General features: G+C 50.2%; 1 protein-coding gene and 1 pseudogene across 8 annotated transcripts in view; both read left to right on the forward strand.

The window, feature by feature from the left end:
- Positions 1–21,776, forward strand: part of SLCO3A1 (solute carrier organic anion transporter family member 3A1) — a 304,890-nt gene that overhangs the window by 238,774 nt on the left and 44,340 nt on the right. For all 8 annotated transcript variants that reach the window (XM_064569932.1, XM_064569934.1, XM_064569935.1 and 5 more), the window contains exons 5-6: positions 15,450–15,614; positions 20,785–20,983. In XM_064569932.1, the coding sequence (XP_064426002.1) occupies positions 15,450–15,614; positions 20,785–20,983 (364 nt within the window). The remainder of the gene's footprint in view (positions 1–15,449; positions 15,615–20,784; positions 20,984–21,776) is intronic.
- LOC129046501 (RNA-binding protein EWS-like) lies at positions 12,120–14,953 on the forward strand (annotated as a pseudogene).

Genomic DNA, 21,776 nt, shown 5'->3' on the forward strand with positions numbered 1-21,776 from the left:
GGCCCGCAGAAGACTCTCTGCTGATAGTGCCTGTTCGTCAGGGAGGGATTGGAAGAACTTGTGTGAATTCCCAGAAGAGACTAATTAATAATCTAAGGTTATGTCTGAACCCCTGTTCCGCGATCGCTTCTACCAAGGTAGAAATCTGGAACTGTCCGTGGAAGGTCTTCAGAATCGTCTAAGTTCCAGAATGCACGGGTAGAAGGCGGCCACCCACGCTGTGTCCATGGGGGTTGCCTTGGCTTGGACCCCCAGGAGTCTGCGCTTAATAGAAGAGCCCCCTCCCGCCCCACACACACCCAAAGAGCCAGGCAGAGGGCCATGCTTACTGCTGTCCTAAAGCATAGGCAGCCGCACAGGGGGTCCCAATAACCAGATCTGCAGGAGTAAATGGGGCTGGCCCAAGTGGGCCTTGCGGGGGACGCCCTGGACCAGAGCAGGGGCAGTCTTTCTGGGTCTTTCTTTGTCCCAGGGTGATTGCAAGAGCTGCACTAGTAATCTCTTATCTTTCATTTCTGAGGATGCGAAGATGAAAAGATGTAATCGTGCCATCAAAGTACTCACCATCCAGTGTAGGGACAGACCAGCAAGCCGGCAAAGGCAGCCCAATGTGGAAGGGAGGTTATGGACGTATTGGAGGCAGGCGGCGGTGGGGGGGAGCCCACGTCTTGGGTCAGAGGCTGAGGGATGTCACATCTTCAGAATTCTTGGGTGAGGATTCAGTTGCTTGTTAACTTCTTTGTTCAGCATGTACTGAGATCCTGCTAGACTCTAGGGACTCAGTGGTAACCCAGGCAGCTTGTATCTGGAGCTAGTGCTGTAGCCATGGGGGGCGGGGGGCCTCCAACAGGCAGAACTGGAGCAATGGCAGAGTGAGTGTTGGATGTACCGCGGCTGACCTGGTGCACATTTGGGTAGACTGGTCTGAGACTCGCTATAGGCCGTAACGACCGTGAGTTTTGGCCTGTGTACATACGTGGGCTCCACTTCTAATAATTAATGATTTTTAATTAGAATTAACAATTCCCAGAGGCAGTAGGTCTATTAATGGACCTAAAGAATGTCCCAGCAGGAAAGGAAGGCAATGTGTCTAGAAGAATCCCCAGGAGCCGGAATCCAGTGACGTGAGCTATTATGCTAATAAACACATTTTACGTGCCCCAGCACATGGATTGGGGGGCGGGGCATGGTGGTTTACATCCTTCATTTTTCCACATGAGACCATGTTTTTGCCACATGGACATTTCCACCAAAAGCACCATGCAGTGTCACCCGGTGCTCCCGAACTCTTTCTCCGGTTTGCAGCCTTGAAGGCCCCCGTGGGTTCAAGGCAGAGCGCTGTACATTTATGGGTACAGATAAGCTGAGCAGTGTTGTGTGTGGAGGAATTAACATTGCTCTAAAAATATATATGTTGCAATTTCTCATCTGTTTCATTTGAGTTTGCAAACGGGTTTCTTCTTTGGCCATCAGTCCGTGTCCCCTGCCATGCTCCACAGATGGGGGAGGGCCCTGAGAAGAGCTGGTGTCGTGTGCTGAGCAGCTGTTCCATCCTCCTCCCTGCACCTCCCGGCACCGAGACAGTCTGCCCCCCTCCTGGGAGAGCAGTGGGGCGGTTCCTAATCTTGCAGCCTTGGCCGTGTTGCTTAGTTCCCCTTGGCTTTCACATATGCTGTCTGGTTAACATTATTACTTATTCCTGTTTACAGATGAGGAAACCAAGCTCTGGTGATCTAGGACTTCAGGCTTACTTTTCAGGGCACTGTCCCCAAAAACGAGTTCCCAAGCACTTCCCAAGCACCTTCCCACTGGGCCACTGGGTTTGAAGGTCTCCTTCCAACAAAGTTGGCCATCACTGGGTTTGCAACTCTTAGAAGAAGAAGAGAGACAGAAAGCCCAGAGTGGTGTTCTATAAGTGTAGAGAAGCCGTTACTTCTTACACGGCCCAGAAGTACCCATCTTGTAGGGACTGACACATAACTGTTTAACAAAGCAGGCAGCCGGCAAACAAATGCTTGGGTTTGTTAAACTCCAGTATCTTCCCGGGTGGGAGTCTGCAAACCCAAGACACATTTGTGCATCTTAGCTGTGCCACCAGATAGCTTTTTCTTTATGCCCTGGCTCTAAAGCCCCTCTTTGCCAACCTTATTCTTCAAAGCATTTTGCTGATTCATCTCTCAGGACACACCCCGCCCCCTCTCATCTCTCCTCTGTGTCTAGCACTATGTCTTCTCCTCCTCTCCGTGCCATCGCTGTGCGGGGGAGGACAGCACCCATGTGGCCTCCGGAACCTAGACGCTCAGGGTTTGCAGAACAGTTTGTAAAAGTCTAGGCCCGGAGGAAGGAGGGAATTCGGGGGACTGTTATAAACAAATGCACAGTATTATCACCAGCTAGTATGTTAAATCTCACGTCCGTAGTTTGTGCTTTATTTGGAGATTGTCTCTGCTGTCACCTGCCCTAGATGGGCTTTGATGGTTGGGGCCCAGGGTGGTCCAGTAGCCATACTCTGTGCACCCTCCTCATCATGCTCTGTTTGGTTCCTTCAACCCACCAGGCACTCTCCTTTTTGTTCCGTTGTCGGCCTGGGACACCCTTCCTCTCTGGGTTCACTTCTGCGTTAGACTCGGTCCCCCCTTCCAAGGAGTCCCTCCCTGCAGCCCCCCTGTGCCCAGTGTTGGATTAGCTGCATTCCCCTGGCATCTACACAGCCCCTGCAAAGCACCTGTTACCCCGCCACCTGGTGGCTTCTCAGCTTGTCTGCCTCGGCCCAGACCTTGTGGGTTCTCCGAGGACAAAGCCTTCATGCATCTTTTTGTTTCCACTGCACAGCACGGTGCCAGCACGTAGGTGGTGGTGGTTGAATGAACAAACGAGCGAACAAACGAATATTTTCTTGCCGGCGTGCACACGTACATACACATACACGCACTAGCAGCGAACGTCAGTTTTCCACACACTGTTGTATTTAATCTACCCACCCCGATCCTATGAGGCATTGATACCATTTTACAGATAAGTAAACTGGGGCTTAGAGATTGAAAGGAGAGGTGTTTGGACCCTGGCAAGGGCCCCAGAGCCTGTTTTCTTCACCACAGCATTATGCTACCTCTTGCGGCCATAAACGAACTTTCTTAAAGGAAAAGTGGGATCAGCCGGTGCTCGCTGACTTCAGCAGAGTGTACTTAAATTCCAGCTGCTGCTTGCAACAACACCAGTGTACCCTAAAACAGTGGGTCTTCTGGACGAGGCTACAGGCTAAACGGGCGGGAGGAACCCACTCCTGGCCAAGCGTTGGCACGTCCTGGCCCTCTGACGGGCTCTCTAGCTGGGATGAGTGGAACTGTTCCAGAGGTTTAAAATCTGCAGGGAGGGCCCTGCCTTTGATCACCGAAAAGAGAAGAGCAGTCAAAGCTGAGCACTCTTGTCTCTGTGCACTTCACGCTGACTGCCAAGTGGCCTCTTCATGTCCCAGAAAAAGCTTTATCGAGTGATAGCAGGGCAGAGCCAAGCCGGGGGGGCTTGGTTGGGGCTTCAGGCTCAGCCTTAAAAACCACCCGCAACATGTGGAGGATGGTTGACGAGTTCCCAAGCCCTTGCGGGGACCTCCCACTGAGCCCCCACAGTCCAGCTGATGAGCGAGTGGTACTCATCTCCATGCCAACCACCCAACACAGAGCTCGGGGTTAAGCTGCACTTCTGGGTTGTCACCGCTGTGAAGGATGCAGCTGGGATGGGGCACTGCTCTCTGGACTCCGGATCCCATCCTCTCTCTATCGTGTGTCCCTCAGGGATTCACTGGACTGGTAATGAACTGACTGAGGAGGAAAAGGGGAATCAGCCTGGGGCCGACTGAACCAAAACCCTTCCTGTGTTGGAGAAACAACCCCTCTCTGTTTCTCTTGCTCCCTTTCCATGGGAGGAAATGCAGTGCCCAGTTTCAGAGGACCTTCACTTGCAGGGGAGATGAAATCTGCCCAGGTGGTTACCCTGTCCACCCTCCTCCCCTCCTGCCCTCTTCATGCCATCCATCCCTGGGTTATGTGGATTTTACCACCTGAATCTCTCTCCAGCCCACTCTGGTATCTCCTGCACTCCAGTCTGCCCTCACCCCGCAGGTCTGTTTGCACATGATGATGGCGTTAGAGCGTATCTGATCCTGGGGCCGCCTCCTGCTTAAAGGGACAGAGGTGGAGCCTTCACGGGGCCTCCCAGTGGTGCTACTCTGCCCCTCCAGCCTCTTCTCACACCTTGCCACCCTGGCCCTCCACGTCAGCCTCACCTCCCCAGCTTCCTTCTAGCCCCTGGGTTCCCCAGGCTCCCTCGCTCCCAGGGCTTTGCACTTGCTGTTCCCTCAGCTGGAATTCTGATCCCATCAGCAGGCATCAGCTCGCAATCATGTCCCTAGGGACATTTCTCTGCCCCCGCCCCCCCAAGGTGTTGCTCTCCGTATCACGGTCATGATGTTACCGTCATGTGAGTGATGATTCACTGACTCCCTCCGTGCACTCCACTCGGGCAGGGACTGCCTCTGTTTACTTCTGCTCTTGTCCATAGGTGCTCGGGATGTGTATGATAGGTGGAGGGATGCACGGAGCACTGGACGTGCACTGCCAAGCACAGTTTGCTGCTTTCCTTCAAGCTGTCTTCACCCCCAACCCCCTCCCGGAGTTTTGGCCTGGGTCTGACCGGTCCGTGGACACGGGGTCAGCAGGAGCTCCAGATACGCTGAGTGCCACCGCTAGCCCCCAGGTGACCCGCCTGTGTGGGGGAGGGGCTGCTGGCCCAGTTGCTCAGGCTGACTTGCACTGGTGACTCGGGTCTGTGAGTCCCCTGGCAGGTGTTTGGGTCTGGGCCAGGGTGCACACTCATCCCCACCGTTGTTCCTCTCGGAATCTGGCTCGTGCCTCTAGCTTCTACAGCTCTGCCAGACCTCCTCCATCCTCTGCCAGCTAGCAGTCCATTTCTGCCACATTTTCCTTAATGATGGGCCTGTGCCTTTCAGCATCAGGTTATCGTGAGGAGCCTGGCGATCTGAGAGCCCTCATTCTGCAGGCTCGATGGCTGAGTGTTTTTTATCATGCCATTTGTCTTCAGAACTGCGCTCTCCCCACGTGTGGATTCCCCGTTAAAATCTTCTTTCCCCGTTAAAACCATCCACCCTCCCAAATGCTTGGAACCCCGTGCCAGGCTGTGGGGTTCATATGCTGCCATTTCACGGGATTCATGTGTGTTAGTCCCCAGGACCAGTCTGGCCACTGGCATGTTCTTACCAGCATTGGAGGACGATGTGCTGGGGTGTTATGTCTGTGACCAGACCACAAGTGATTTCAGCAAAGCACCTGGGGACCCAGGAGAGGGCCCCTCGCCCAATGCCTGGCACATTGTGGATACCCCAGGAGTTTTGTTTGGATGAACAAAGGAAGGAAACAACTAGAGGACAGCATTTCCCTATGGGGGTTCCTTGGAACAGGAGTCCTTGGAGATGCTCAGGGAAAAACAAATCAGTGGGGGGAGGGAGGAAGGGTCACATAGCCAAATAAGCTTGAGGAAATGTCTCTATACTGTGTGACCCTCTTGGAGACCCGTATGGTATATTCGAGTATTAAAAGCCCCTTGGAGGGGCGTCTGGGTGGCTCAGTTGGTTAAGCGACTGCCTTCGGCTCAGGTCATGATCCTGGAGTCCCGGGATCGAGTCCCGCATCAGGCTCCCTGCTCAGCAGGGAGTCTGCTTCTCCCTCATCCTCCCCCATCTCATGCTCTCTCTCTCTGTCTCATTCTCTCTCTCAAATAAATAAATAAAATCTTAAAAAAAAAAAGCCCTTGGAAGGCCAGCTCTATGGAAAGTTGGCTGGCATTGTTTTACTCCATGTGATCCCAGAACTTTCTTGTTCATGTGAACTCTTCGGGCATTTAGGAATTGTTGCTAGAATGCAGGATAGAAGGTGGTGAGGATCACAGGACGTTCAGAGGGATGTACTGAGTCCACACGGAGGCCTTGAAGACAGGTTCTGGAAGCATGTAGCATTTCAGCCCCATCTGGAAGGATGAGCAGGATCCCCATGGATGGAGGGAAGAGAAGGGTTTCCGGGCTGGGGGGCAGGTGCGACCAGAGGCAGGGGACAGCAATGCCCACGGTGTGGGTGGGAGAGAGACGTCTGGTTTGGGGGAAGAGGATTTAGAAAATTTTGTGGCAGAAGGCTGGCTGGTGTCGTGCCTGCACCCAGCAGAGTTCCTGGCACCTGAGGCCACTTCGTAAGACTTTGGTAAAATTATGAATGAATTACGGAGGGCGTTCGCATTGCTCTTCTAAAGTATGTGGCCTTTATGAGTCATTGTTTTCCAGCTGGGGTTTTGAGTCAGCATCACCCAGGAGGTTTCTTGAAACACCCCACACTTGGGTCACACCCCTGAAAATGCTGATTCCATGAGTCTAGTGGGGAAGAGGGAGGTGGTCCAGGCACCTGGATGTCTTTAAAGTTCTGAGGCGATTCTAAGTGAACCCCTAGTTGAAAATATGAGAGGTGGGAGTCCTTCGGGGGGTTTCCATCAAAGCTGTTTCTGCAACAGTTGCCCATAAGATGAAATACGGAGAGGAGACCCACTCACGAAATAAGCTTAGGACAGTCTGTGATGTGGCCCATTTGGAGGGCCGTAAGTGACGTTAGCACCTTAAAGGCTCTGAGAAGGTCTGTAAACCCAGCCCTCCAGGAGACAGCACTAGGGAGGCTAGGCTTCGAGAAGGGCATTTTTGTCAGCTTGGGTGCTGAAATTCACCATTTCTTTTCTAAGCATTGCTTTTTGTCTTTCCAGCAGTGCATTCTCCTACGGGTAGAGTTTTCGTGAATGCTAAATGCAGTCAGCCCTGCCACCACTGAGGTGGTGCGTCATGCTCCCAGACAAGGTTCCTAGGGGCTGGCATGAGGTTACAAAAGTGGCATTCTGCTTATGAGGAGCTGTCTTTCTTTAGTCCTTTTCTGCCTGCTACCTCTGGCATGGAAAGACACAACAGTTGGATCTGAAAGAGAGCTTGCTGCTTCCCAGGCTCCTTTCTCTGTCTTGGCCAACTGCAAGAGCTAGCTGTCCTTCTGGGGGTGTTTGGGCTCAAAGCAGCTAGTGGGACCCCACACTACTCTTTTTCTCTCGGGCCTTCTTGGCGGTGTTGTAAGGAGCTGGGGATTTTAAAAAAGAATCAATAGATCTGGCTGGCTCGGGGTTTCCCTGGCTGATCCACACCCATCTGACACTTGGCTTTCAGTGTAAATGCTCATTTCCTGTGCTGATGGCTTCTGGTTTGTTCACTCAAACCATGACCTTCTCCATACGAGAGACATGTCACCTTCAGCCTGTTCCCAAAGACTTGTCTCACAGCTGGCAACGAGAGGGTGCCAGGAAGCTCCCCTGGGCCCCTCGACAGCCCAGAACAGAGGTTGGGGGACAGTCATACCTGCAGCAACAAGGTCGCAGGGAGCCCGAGGCGGCCAGGCTGGGGCCGGTGCACGGTAGGCACTCCCTTCTGGAAGCTTCCGGCACCACAGGCTTCCCCTCCTGCCCAGGCTTTTCCCCACCGCTATCCAAGGGAACGATGTAGATACCTCCAGAATCAGCGATGGAAATGACCATATTTGCTAATTATTCCCACTTCCATCGTGGCCCACGAGCCTGTGGAACGTGGCCCATGGTGCGATCACGAGCTGGTCCCTGTCTCCACAGTTAAGGTTTCTTAAGAGATTGTGACAGTTACCTTTAGGGACTGCAATTTGTTTGTTTATTGAATTCTTTAATCCCTCTTGCATTGATGAAGCATCTGCTTACACCGGGCACCATGCCCACATCTCTGCATGCAGGTGGCTCCTTGAATGGGAGACACAGGAAGACCCAGGCGAGGGTGTCTGGGGACACATAGGTGCGGTGATGACAGGCTGCACCCCATACGGGGGGACCGGTCTGGTGGCTGCCAGACATTCGTGCCGCACCAGGAGACATCATGTTTCCTAGGATTCACCCTGCCTTGGCTCTCATCTCATGCCTCTGTGGTGATGTTTTTCCACGTCTTTGTTACTGCTTCCTTCCTCTTTCATCTGGTTTCGGTCGTGACCCGAAGACTGTTGTGTATCTCCCCGCCGTCCCGCTCCCTGCGCCTCTGCTCTCTTCTGCTCTTGGGTCCTGTGCACTGGGAATTGCTTCATGACGACTTATCATTCAGAAAGACATTTCTCCGTTGATTCAAGTCCCCATCCAGAAACCTGAAGATCTAGAAGTGGGCCCCAAGGTGCAGGCAGACCTGGGTTTTGCATTCTGCGAGCGTGGTTTTTGCAGCCGTTCAAGGAAGCTTTGGTTTGAAATGAGACAGTAAGACTGTCCCTGTTGTAACAGCTGCGGGAGTGACATGCGGGACCCTTAGCGTGGGGCCCATCCACTAAGCCGACGGTCACCCAGCAAACATCAGCTGTCGCTGTCGTAATTACCAAGTGGTTCCACACACTGGCTGCATCTCCCCGTCTTGGGAGCCTTAACCGTGGTGTATTGACAGCAATGTTATTAAAGAAAAAGAAGGTCAAGGCCAATTTCAGTAGAGAGCCTGAGGGCTGAAATATCTCAGAGTCAAGTGCAATACCATCGAGCCCCACAGTGAGCACTTCCCAGGGCACCTCCAGTTCCCGGGAAGGGGCGGAGCAACAAGGACGTGTGCCCCCGACCCCCTGACCTGTCCAGCCCTCTGCAGGAGGTCATCTCTGACCTTGGGAAGCCAGTGACTCCAGCAGCAGCTCCCAGGAGCTCCACTCACCTACCCAGTCTCCCAGCTCTGCTTACTCACCATATCTGCTCGCACACAGGCATTCTTATGGCAGGTCTGACGTCCTCCTAGCTCGAGGGCTCGCTCCCTAACGTAGCCAACAAGTGCTTCTATTATATTAATTATCATCGTGCTCATCTTACCTGTGTGTCAGAATCACTGGATCACCTGCTCTGCAGGCATGGGTCTCATTTAATCTTTGCAACAATCCATGGGACGGAGTGGTATGTTCCAGGCACAGACCTGCTCAGTCTTGAAGGTAGAATTCAGGTCCCAGTGACCTGGCTCCTTGAACCAGGTCCTTATTTTATACAGCCTTGCTCAGTCACACTTTTCTGCAGCACAGGACTCCTCCCTTTTGGGCTCTGCAAGCCTTTCTTTCTCTCATTTCCCTCCCTTCCTGTCCTACCTCTCCTCCTCCAAAAAAAACAAGTACTAAACCCGTGAGTCATTTTCCCAGCCCCAGTGGGAATTTTTGTATTCTTTCTAAACATTAAGCTACTCCTTCAATTACCAGGAGTGGTCTCTGCATGCTCCATCCTCTGACCAAGAGCAGAGCTTCTGAAAACCTGAACCAGAATAACACCCTGGCTCTGAGCATGCCCTGAGGCAGCAGGTGCCACGGTTTGAGTTGGTGCCACGCTTCCCTAACCGTTGGACCACTCTCTGCCTCGGTTTCCTTACCTGTAAACGGAGGCTGTACATAGCCCCAAGATCACGGGTTTGTTGTGAGGATTATGTGATTTGATGTGTTAGTGGTCAGAACGGTACTAGGCACCCACCCAGGTAATGCTCTGTCCCCATCAGTCCTCACACCTTCTCCAAACCTGCCCTTCTCCCTCCTGGAGGACCTACACATTTTCAAGAAATCTCAAACCTACAAGGAAGGTCTTCCAAAGACAGGAGTGGAAAACCTGTTTTCCCTGAAAAACTCTCCCCGGCTGCTGTTTGGCACTTTGTCGGGCTCCCGATGAGCAGTGAAGTCTTCCCCAGCTGGTGAGGCCGCATGGTGCAGGCCAGCCCACCTCCTTCCCCAGCTCCCAGCTTCGGAGGCTAAATCAGTGGGTGGGAAGTCATTGGCTAAAGGGGACCATGGGTGTTCAGTGGCCTGGTGTGGCCTTGGTTCATCCGTTTCTGTTTGTCTGGGCTACCTCATTAGCTGCTGCCTCCGTGGAAGGTTAGAATTTTATGGGTTTAAGAACCCATTCGAATGAAAAAGCTTGAAATACTGGGATAGCCCGAGGTTCAAGCTAATTAATACCCCTTTTCAAATTGGGGCTTTGGTGGGTAGGCTGAACCTTTGAAAAGGAATCTTTTGAGAGTGCTGCAGGTCATTGCAAATAAAGCCTAGGATGGGAGGGAAGAACCTGGGAGCAAAATAGAGCCGAACGCAAGAGGAATCTGTCATTTCTGGCAGCGAATCGGCCTGATAGAGGAAAGAAAAGAATGTTCTTCATGCAAATAAGGTCCACTGAGGCTTCTCTGGGCCTTCGGTCAGATGATCCTCAAACCTAATGATTTCCACATCTAATTCAACACGAAGTTAGTCATTAGATATTAAGACAAAAGCAGGCAGGCTCTCCTATCTCAACAAAGCATCTTCCCCACTGAAGTGGCATTATCTCTGGAATAATTAAAATGGTTGCTGAAGTATGAAAACATTCCATTAACTGGAGTTGCCTTTGTTGAGACGTGCCCTCCCTTCCTCCCCAGTAAATCGAGATGGCCATGATCAAGGACAAGGAGATACCAGGACCCAAGTAATGTGATCAAACTTAAATTCTCTTTGGTGCCATTTCTGAGCCAGAGAACAAAGTTCCTATTTGGAGGATAAAGTTTTATTTGTGAGCAAGCATGGCTGTCCTGCTTCTTTCTAAGGCCCCCGTCTGAATGATCTGCACCCTAACAAAGGAAATGAAGCCTACAATGAAAGTATGGCAGACGATCGTTTTCCTGGAATGCCCCCAACCTGCCTATTGATTGTTGGCAATGCTTCCAGAGTTCAGATATCTTAATTCCAAAAGAGCACAATGAGCGAGCCACAGTATTTTTATCTGCCAAAACATAAACAGCTGGGGGTTTGACGTTCACTCATTACCAGGAGGCACTGTGGTCGCCTGATGTGACCCATACCTGTCTCTCTACAGTGTGGAGTGAGACAATCAGCCAGTCCCTTACCACAGGAACATTACGCCATCACAATGTGTCTCACACCATAGCAAATCAGCCTTCGCTCTTTAGCAGCGATTTAGGATGATGGAGTCTTTTTTTTTTTTTTTCTTAAAGATTTTATTTATTTATTCATGAGAGAGAGAGGCAGAGGGAGAAGCAGGCTCCCAAGGAGCAGGGAGCCCGATGCGGGACTCGATCCCAGGACCCTGAGATCATGACCTGAGCCGAAGGCAGACGCTTAACCATCTGAGCCACCCAGGCGCCCTAGGATGATGGAGTCTTAACATCCAACAGGCTTTTGTGTTTAAAGACAGAAACCGCATTACCCTCTGTTTACAGCCAATGTATTCATCTTCCGTATTTCTTTAGCAGTCCACGTTTTTAAACATTACACATTCAACAGGCCTCTAAATATTTGTACGATTCTTAAAAAATAATGTGTATTTAACGAAGGAAAGTTTCTCAACATTTAAACAGAGATTTTTAAGCGTAACCACTTTTAGCCATTTATTTGAACTGATTTCTAAAAAAGTCAGATCTTAAATGCTTAAAACCCTGCAAAAATAAATTAATTAATAAACAAAACACATGTAAAGGCCAGTGTGTTTGCAAAAAAAAAAAAAAAAAGACAGGTGTAAATGAGTGAATACCATGGATTTAAGGTTTCTGGGTTTTTGTGTGACTTGTGTGTGTGTTGCTTACACATGGTTATATCATCCAAGAGTTGCCTTCCTAAGGTTTTAGTAAATTTTGTGAGAAACTGTGACAGAAAAGCAGAGGCCACCACCTCTGGTTGTTTCTTAGTTGGGATGCAGGATTAGGTTGATCAGCCCACAGTGATTCTGAGCTTCTTGTCCTCTGACTCAGTTCATTCCCATAACCGAGTTCCTTTTATTATGTCAGAGGATCTTTAAGTCCCTCTCTTCAGGTTTTCATTTTTGAAACTTGGTATCTTTCACAGAAATGATAAATTTTGAGCTGTGTGTATCTGCCATTTGCTGACCCATTGTTCTGCCATTTTGATTTATTGAGCTTGTCTGTTACCATTATTAAAAACTTACGTACCCCCTATTATTATTTTATTCTAATTAGCTGGGCCATTTAGAGGTTTCCTCTCCTAGGAGATGAGATTGAGCCTGTATAATTAGCTCTCTTCTTTCAGACAGCTGGCTAATTCATCACCTTGGAATGCAGCATTAGACTCCCTGCTCACCTGTTTATTTTGTATGACCATGGGTACCTAAATGGTTTTTCCTAGACTTAGAATAATATTGCTCCATCTGGGACTCAGTTTTATCTTTTCTGTTTACACAGGTGGAAAGTAGACCCCATGCCAAATATTCCATATCATCATGATTACAGCGGAACAGACTTCCCCTGACTGTAGTCCCTGGCACATCACTTTTTGCCTTAAGACTTCTCTTTAAATTACTTTAATCTACTTGTTTTAACCTGGCATCATTTTAAACTGTGAGAGCCATAAAACCACACATTTGTTGTATCAGTTACATTGCAGTTGACTTACTGTAAGTACACATTAAAATGACGGTGTAAGGAATGAGAAGGAGAGAAAATGGCGACCACGGATTACAGTACCTACAGCCAAGCGGCAGCCCAGCAGGGCTACAGTGCATACCCTGCCCCACCCACTCAAGGATACGCACAGACCACCCAGGCATCTGGGCAGCAAAGTTATGGCACCTATGGACAGCCCAGCAGCTATGGACAGCAGAGTAGCTATGGTCAACAAAGCAGCTCTGGGCAGCAGCCTCCCACTAGTTGTCCGCCCCCAAACTGGATCCTACAGCCAGGCTCCAAGTCAGTATAGCCAACAGAGCAGCAGCTACGGGCAGCAGAGTTCATTCCGACAGGACCACCCCAGCAGCATGGGTGTCTATGGGCTGGAGTTTGGAGGATTTTCCAGACCAGGAGAGAACGGGAGCATGAGTGGCCCTGATAACCGGGGCAGGGGAAGAGGGGGATTTGATCGTGGAGGCATGAGCGGAGGTGGGCGGGGAGGAGGACGCGGTGGAATGGGCAGCGCTGGAGAGCGAGGTGCCTTCAGTAAGCCTGGTGGACCCGTGGACGAAGGACCGGATCTTGATCTAGGCCCACCTGTAGATCCAGATGAAGACTCTGACAACAGTGCAATTTATGTGCAAGGCTTAAATGACAATGTGACTCTAGATGACCTGGCAGACTTCTTTAAGCAGTGTGGAGTTGTTAAGATGAACAAGAGAACCGGACAACCCATGATCCATATCTACTTGGACAAGGAAACAGGAAAGCCCAAAGGTGATGCTACAGTGTCCTATGAAGACCCACCAACTGCCAAGGCTGCCATGGAGTGGTTTGATGGGAAAGATTTTCAAGGGAGCAAACTTAAGGTTTCTCTTGCTCGGAAGAAGCCTCCAATGAACAGCATGCGGGGTGGTATGCCTCCCCGTGAGGGCAGAGGGATGCTGCCACCACTTTGTGGAGGTCCCGGGGGCCCAGGAGGTTCTGGGGACCCCATGGGTCGCATGAGAGGCCATAGAGGAGACAGAGGTGGCTTCCCCCAAGAGAGCCCCGGAGGAGGAAACATCCAGCACTGAGCTGGAGACTGGCAGTGCCCCAGTCCGAGGTGTGGAAACCAGAACTTCGCCTAGAGAACAGAATGCAACCAGTGTAAGGCCCCAAAGCCTGAAGGCTTTCTTCCACCACCCTTTCCACCCCCAGGCGGTGACCATGGCAGAGGCGGCCTCATGGACTGCGGTGTTCCTGGTGGGATGTTCAGAGGTGGCCATGGTGGAGACAGAGGGGGCTTCTGTGGTAGCTGGGGCGTGGACCAAGGTGGCTCTGGTGGAGGAAGATGGGGTGGCCCTGATGGGCCCCCTGGACCTTTGATGGAACAGATGGGAGGAAGAAGAGGCAGGTGCAGAAGACCTGGAAGAATGGATAAAGGCGAGCACTGTCAGGAACGCAGAGACCAGCCCTACTAGATGCAGAGACCCCACAGAGCTGCACTGACTACCAGATTTATTTTTTAAACCAGAAAATGTCTTAAATTTATAATTCTGTATTTATAATGTTGGCTACAACATCATGATTATTCCTTGTCTGTACTTTAGTATTTTTCACCATTTGTGAAGAAACATTAAAATAAGTTAAATGGTAAAAAATAATAATAGTGTAAATATTGAAGTGATAGGCTTGTCCTGGTTCCTGTACCTGCAGAACCCCTTTGCATACTGCCAAGATGTGTCGTTGATTGTGTTCAAAGGATTTAAAAAAAAAAAAAAATCTCACATTTTTTAAAGCACCAATGTAAGTGGGGAACCTTAAGTGGTTTATGAAACCACGTACTTCAAGAAAAATAGAGTATAAAAAAATATGATCAAAATGTATGACCTCAACAAGAGCTGTTTTCCAGCTCTGGTGGTACTTAATATGGTCCACAAGCCACGCAGTGCTTCTGCCCACCCTCAGTTCTCGCCCGAGCTCGGGGCACCAGCCTGGTTGGGCAGCTTCTTCCAAGGTGGGACTGGGTGATGAGAAAAGACCCCATCTGAGGACGAGGGAAGAGATGCAGGAAAGATCTGGGGGCAGAGCATCCCAGGAGAGGAAGGAGGAGCCCCCAGCGCAAAGCCTTAGGTGGGGAGGAACTGCGTGAGGCAAGAGTGAGCATGACTGGACTAGAGGGAAAGGGGCATGGCAGGAAGTGTCATCAGACTGCTAAGGGGCAGACCCGGGCTATCGGGCTATCGAGGAGTTCTGAACAGGAAAGTGATTTGAGTCGATCCTACTGGCTACCATGTAAGGAATGATTATGTCAGATGAAGAGTGAAAACCAAGACCTCAGATGGGTCTCTCTGGGAGTCCCCCATGTGAGAACTCATGGAAGCTTTTGCCAGGGAGGTGGCCATGGACTTGGTAAGAAGAGGTGGGGTTTGATTCAGCACAATGTATGTATGTATATATATATATATATATATATGCACTAGAATTCCAGTTTTTTCTTGAAACCTGTTAAGATTAAGTATATTTTCTTAACACACATATAGAGTTATAAATATTTATCTCAGACTTATGGATTTATATGCTTAGATATACTGATATAACATTATTATAATGCAATTTATAATATATAATTATATTTTTTTTCCTTTGAGAAACAAACCCCAAACTTTTTTGGGGGGGGTGGAAATAATTTGTCATTGCTTATAAAATTGTTTGGTATTTCCAGTAAACTATGAAAAGGCACAATATAGGCTTTCCTGTTCCAGTAGTTCTCTGTTTAATTGGCAGAATATGAGCATATATTTTGAAGCCAGAGTTTCCACACTTTGTGGGTGACTTACAGGTTCCAGGTTTCAGCCTGAGCAACTGGGTGACTCCCGACGCTGGTTGCTGTGATGGGCAAAAGTGTGTCAAGAAGGGACTCTGGGGGCAGGAGCCCTGGAAGTGCAGCGTGTAACCCTCTGCTTCTGTCTCCCTGCAGTGATCCCGAAGGTCACCAAGCACCTGCTCTCGAACCCTGTGTTCACCTGCATCATCCTGGCCGCCTGCATGGAGATTGCAGTGGTGGCTGGCTTCGCTGCCTTCTTGGGGAAGTACCTGGAGCAGCAGTTTAACCTTACCACCTCTTCTGCCAACCAGCTGCTCGGTGAGTCTGCTCCTCCGTCCCCCCGGGAGGACAGAGGGCTGCTCTCATGCGGGTAACCCTCTAAGACCGAGGCCCACCGGAGAAAGAGCCCAGACTCTGCTGCTCCTACAGCAGTAGTATTCTTGGGGTCTGTGTGCAGAAGGAATTTCAGAGTCTATTCTTGCAGCAAAATTTGCCAAAGGGATGTGATAAGAAAGAGCTAAAATATAAAATGTACGTAAGAAGCATTGTGACAGGCCAGGAGATCAATAGATTGGTGTGAACTGCAGAATTTGGGGGAAGATAGGATGAAGGAAGAGGGAAATCGAGACATACCCAGAAAGGTTAGCAGGCTTTGGTCAGGCACATAAAAAATTAAGAATATCCTTGGCAGCATGAAACACACAGTCAGCAAATATAGAACTTGGAAGCCATACACTCCCCTCCTGACCCCTGCCCACAGCAGACATAATTAATGGATCACGGCACTCCTCCCCAAGCTCAAGCATGGCTTTACCATCCTTCTCAGTAGGAGACTACAGGCATCTGCTTCCACTGTTTGGAGTTGGCATGGTAAGGAAAACCAATTTGACCTCAAGGGAAGCAGCATTACTTACGTGGAGTTAGGAACGTGGCCTCATGACTGATAAGGGAGATGGAAGAGTCAAGAAGGCTGCCCATGTTTCTGGCTCAGACAGCTGGTGGCACCATTTTTGAAACCTGGAAACAGCAGAGGACAATCAGATCCGTGGGGGAGATTATGAGATCACATTTGAAGTTGCTGAGTGTGAGACACCCAGGGTGTGTCTCTGCAGCGTCCAGTACTCGGTGGGGGCTCAGCAAGGAGACCCCACTGGGGAATAGAGGTTCTGTTGCATTGGTGTATGTCCGGGTGGAAGTGGAGGACACGGGAGTGGAAATTACGTAGCAAGAAAGTGAATTGGAAGAGAAGAGTCCCAACCACGAGGAAACACAGGAGTCTGAGGGGAAGTCCGGAAAGAAATCCACAGGTCATGGGAGTCAAGGAAGAGATGATTCCAAGGAGGAAGCAGGCAGCTGCGTGAGTGCAAACACAATGAAAGCTGGGTGTCTCCATTAGCTGCAAGCACTGGGACGTCCTGTGTCAGAGCTGTGTCCCAGACGTGGCCATGGGGAGCCCGTGCTCCGTGTGGAGAGCTGCCTGCAAGAGGGAAGGAGTAGTCTGCGGCTGCAGGACACTTTCCCGAAGCTCAGTCGTGGCGCAGAGGAGAGGGGCTCCAGCAGGTGGCCGTGTGTCCTTGGAGGGGGAGCAGGGGAGATGGGGCATTGCTAGGAAACATGAGCAGTTTGCTAAGTGGAGGGAAAAGAGTCAGCAGAAGGGGATTTGCAGGAAAGAGAGGGATGCGGATGGACAGCCCTCGACAGAAGAAGAGCTCATAGGTCCTGCCAGTGCAGAGAAGGAGAGAGGCATGAGTCTGGCCACTGAGACTACAGCTAGTATGGCCCTGCATTTGAGAGAGAGCTCCAGCCCCGTGAATTACCTTCTCTGGTAAATAGGGGGTCAGATTGTCTGCTGAGAGGAAAGGTCTCCTTCAACACTGCCTGTTTCTTCACCTAACGGCCAATTAGCAAATGCAAAGGTGCTAACCCATCATGAGTCATCAGGAAAACACACATTAAAATCACACTGAGATACCACTGCGCATCCACTGGACTGATAGTACCAAGTGTTGGTGAGGATGTGGAGCACCTGGAACTCTCATGAGCAGCTGTTGGGAGTGCCCAGTGGTGTGAGCACTTTGGACAGTTCCTGGGCAGCACCTATGAAAGCACATTTTTATGCTGGGATATGTCCGTTCCGCTTCTGGGCAGATACCCGACAGAAATGAATGTTTAAGTCCACTCCTTACGATCTGCATATGTAACTGCGTTCAGAGCAGCCTGGTGCATAATGACCCCGACTGGATACAGCCCAGACGTCTGTCAACGGGAGAATGGGTAAATAAATTAGAGAATGTTCATACAGTGCTGCCACACAACATGAGAAAGCAAGCATTTTCATACCTGCCTCAATGCGGATGAATCTGACAGAGTTGAAAGACGTCAGGGACAAAAGAGGACATATTTGTAGGAGTTCAAAGAGGGAAAAGTTAATTAAAGTGATAGAGGCCATGATGATGGGAATTATCATTCTGGGAGGGGGAGGTGGGCAGCCAGTGGGGAGCCTTCCCGGGCTGCTGGAAATGTTCTAAGCTTGATCTGAGCGGTGGTTGGTTATAGGGGTGTTTACAGATGCAAGGATTCATCGGCTGTTTCCTTAAGCTTTGTACACTTCCCAGGACATAATGTATCGCAACTAAAAAAAAAAAAAAAAAAATTAAAAGCCTACTACGATGACGCAGCTGGATCATAAGGTCTCCTTGGGAACTGCTAGGCTAGCACAAGCCTTTTTTTTTTTTTTTTTTTTTTTTGCTAATAAAGCTTTACCATCCTTTTTTTTTTTGGTCAAGTGTCACTTCCAAGAAATATTAGCAAAATACAGGCAGCCCTCTAGTACACGTCTGGCAGGGAGAGGGTAAAGTGGGTCTCTTTATAATTAAAGTCGTAACTTCTTTTTTTTTTTTTTTAAGATTTTATTTATTTATTCATGAGAGACAGAGAGAGAGAGGCAGAGGTAGAAGCAGGCTTCCCGCGGAGCCGGGAGCCCGATGCGGGACTCGATCCCAGGACCCTGGGATCATGACCTGAGCCGAAGGCAGACGCTTAACCATCTGAGCCACCCAGGCGCCCCTAAAGTCGTAACTTCTTGTTTATACCTGCAGTGTCTCTGGTTTTGCCCTCCAGCAGCCCGGGTTCCTCCGTTTCCTCCTCATTTCTGTGCTGCTCTTCTTACGTTCTCATTACATTTGCACAGTTGCCTCGACGTCGGGGCTGTGTTCTATTTCAGAACAGTTTCTATCGACAAACAAATCAATACTCTTCAGGGCAGAAGGTCAAAAAAACAATCTCACCTTCTCGCACCTGTTTCTTTCCCAGTGACTCTGTCTGCCAGGGTGCTTAGCAGGGGAGGACCTTCTCCTGCCATGCAGAGAGGCCACCTGCTGGCCCATCTGTCAGTCCGTCTGTCCGGCAGTCCACACAGGTAGCGTGCATGCACGGCCTCTCCCTGTGTCCTGCTCGGGGCCTCACTCTAATCAGCATGGACCCTGGAGGGCTGGCTGCAACAGGGCTGGCACTGGGCATTCAGGACACAGAGACGGACCCCAGGAGCACCAGGCAAGGCTCGCATCCGAAAGTGCTCAGCTCCTGCAGACCCAGGGCATGGGACCCGTGCAGTCTCCCCGGGGCATCAGCGCAGGGCCTCTGAACCACCCCGGAAGTCAACAAATGGGGCGGGGTCCGGAGAAGAGCAGCACAGATGATGAAGGCGCTGCTGGCGTGGACTTATGCATGGATCTGTGCGTAAAGATACAAAGGGCTCAATCTGCATAGTTTAACGTAATGAGGATGGCGTTTCGGGGTAAGTTCTGATAACTGAATGCCAAGGCTGCACATGCAGCAGGGAGGAAGAGAGCAGCCTGATGACGGGTTGGGAGAAAAGGTGCCGAAAGCCTGTTATTGCCATAGTTACCGTCCTCACTAGGTGATGCTCCCCCACGGTCTCTGCTAGGAAATGAAACAAAGCACAGGCCTGCTCTCTGGGCATGGGCATGTCCGCACCAATGTTCATTGCACACAGATCCAGCCTGCTGGCCATTTCATCCATCCCGAAAAGAAGCCTTAAGTGCCCACTCTGTGCGAGGCACAGGGAACTGTGCTGGACTGAAGAGGATGGAAAAGGTTCCTGTGCTCGGGGAAGCTGCATTTGAGGAGGGGGAGAGTGAACAAGAAACAAGACCAAAAATGAGGAAGGCAGCTTCAGATAATGGGGAGAACCATGAAGATAATAAAATGGGGTGAGGAATGATGGGGAGCCCCTGGATGGAGTATAGGACTGCTCTAGATGTCATGGTCTGGGAAGGGCCCAGCCAAGGAGAAATGCTGTACAAGAATGTCCCAGGAGAGGGACCAGCAGGTGCAAAGCCTGGGGTTCTGAATGGGTTTGGCCTGTCCCAGGGAGAGAAAGGAGGAGCCGTGGGCCAGGGGTGAGCAGAGAGGGGCACATGGGGGCTAGACCATGAAGGTCATTTCTATACCAAAAAGCAGTTAAAATCAAGCATAGGTATTCCAAGAGCATCAGATAATACAGAGATATGTTTTATTTAAATGTGACTTGTGCTATTTTCTTGCAGAGCTCAGCCTTCCTGATTATGTTTTTCTTCCCCTAATATTAAAATTAATTTGCATTCCCTTAGCACATACCAGCTGGTTGATGTAGTCGATTGACCTAAAGGTCTGTTGATTGGCAAGGAGGAGACCGCCTAGACTGGGAAATTGGCCATGCATGGTCTACACGGTGGATAAATGATGCACTGTAATTTAAAGCTGAGTTTTAGATGAAGCAAATCAGGACAGAGCAAAGCCAAACAGGAGATTGGAACCCTAGGATTGAGTCTGGGGTTCTGAGAATCAGAAATAACAGGTTTATGGTCCCTGCTGCCTTGCAGATAGCTCTTTTTATAAGAAGGGGAGAATATTTATGCCAATTACTCACCAAGAGCTACAAAACATATTGATTGGATGGCTGCTCCTTCCCAAGAGGTCTGGGAGCAAGTTCAAATGCCGTCTCCACAGGCTGGTGAGTGCTGGGACCTTTGTGTAAACAGCCACCAGACCCTTCCATGAAGCCCTCCTCAGCTAATGAGGAAAGGGGAGAAAATCCCCAAATGATCTCAAGTCCCCTTTCACATCACTTCAAAAATGCACAGAGAGCACGAGCATGTTCCCAGTCTGTCTTTGTCTCATGGTGGTTCCCACGCCAGCCGTGTCTTTCCCATGAGGATACCTTACTTAGCAAGATTGGTGTATGTACTTGGACTCCCCATAACTGTTTCCACGTCTGTCTCCCCCAGTTTTCTGTGAGTTCCCGGAGGGCAGAAATAAGGCCCCTCATGGAGACTCGGAGGCAGCTTGGAGGAGGCGGCACTGCAGGGGGGGGTCACTGGGAATGTGGCCCACGCAGGGCTCGGCCCCCAGCCTGGCACCCATCTGTCTGCACCGATGGGCCCTACTTCCCCCACTAATGGTTCCCGCCCCTCTGTTTTTCTCCCAGGGATGACTGCAATCCCATGTGCCTGCCTGGGGATCTTCTTGGGCGGTCTCCTGGTGAAAAAGCTCAGTCTTTCTGCCCTCGGGGCCATTCGGATGGCCATGCTTGTCAACCTGGTGTCCACAGCTTGCTATGTCTCCTTCCTCTTCCTCGGCTGTGACACAGGCCCCGTGGCTGGGGTTACTGTTCCCTATGGAAACACGTAAGTCCCAGAAATGTCCGCTCCCACCCCTGCCAGCCCAGGGCTGCCTGGATTCATTCTGCATGGTCGGATCAGGGAGCTCTCTTTGTCCTAAGTGGTGACCACGAGTGGAGGGTTCGATGATGCCTCTGTATCTTCCTCCCAGGGTTGAAGAGTCAAATGGACCTTTTGGGTGGAGGGCTCAAACCATTCCACTCATTTTGGCATTTGACTTTAGGAACGATTGAAGATAGATAATACAGATGAATTTTATTTTAAAATTCAGCTTTTTTTTTTTTTTTTTTTTTGGAGAGGGAGAGAAAGAGAGAAAAGTGGGGGAAGGAGCAGAGGGAGAGAAAATCTGAAGCAGGCTCCAGGCCCAGCACGGAGCCCGTTGCAGGGCTCGATCTCATGACCCTGAGATCATGACCTGAGCTGAAATCAAGAGTGGGACAACCAACTGAGCCACCCAGGTGCCCCTTAAAATTCAGCTTTAAATGAAAGACAGAATAGATTCCAATCATTCCGGAAATTATCAGAAGGTATCATCAGGCTCCCATAGTAATTATAGGGTCTCACCCCTAGTAGGTATTGATAAGTACGGGAAGGAGAAGGAGGTGGGGAATAAAAGGAGAAAAGAGGGAGAAGGGAAAGAAGTTGGTTCTTATGGGACACCTGTCTTCTAGTTATTATCCCAAGACTTTGGCCTAGAGTCCAATCAGAATTGCCCCAGAGGGAATTATGGAGAGCACTTACATGTCCAGCATCAACAGCTGTCCCCTTTTCTGTGTGAGAATCTGAAACTGCTTGGGGA

Source organism: Mirounga angustirostris, unplaced genomic scaffold (genome assembly GCF_029215605.1).
Source record: "Mirounga angustirostris isolate CCGP_5_RB_7025 unplaced genomic scaffold, mMirAng1.0.hap1 SCAF_9, whole genome shotgun sequence".
Classification (NCBI taxonomy): domain Eukaryota; kingdom Metazoa; phylum Chordata; class Mammalia; order Carnivora; family Phocidae; genus Mirounga; species Mirounga angustirostris.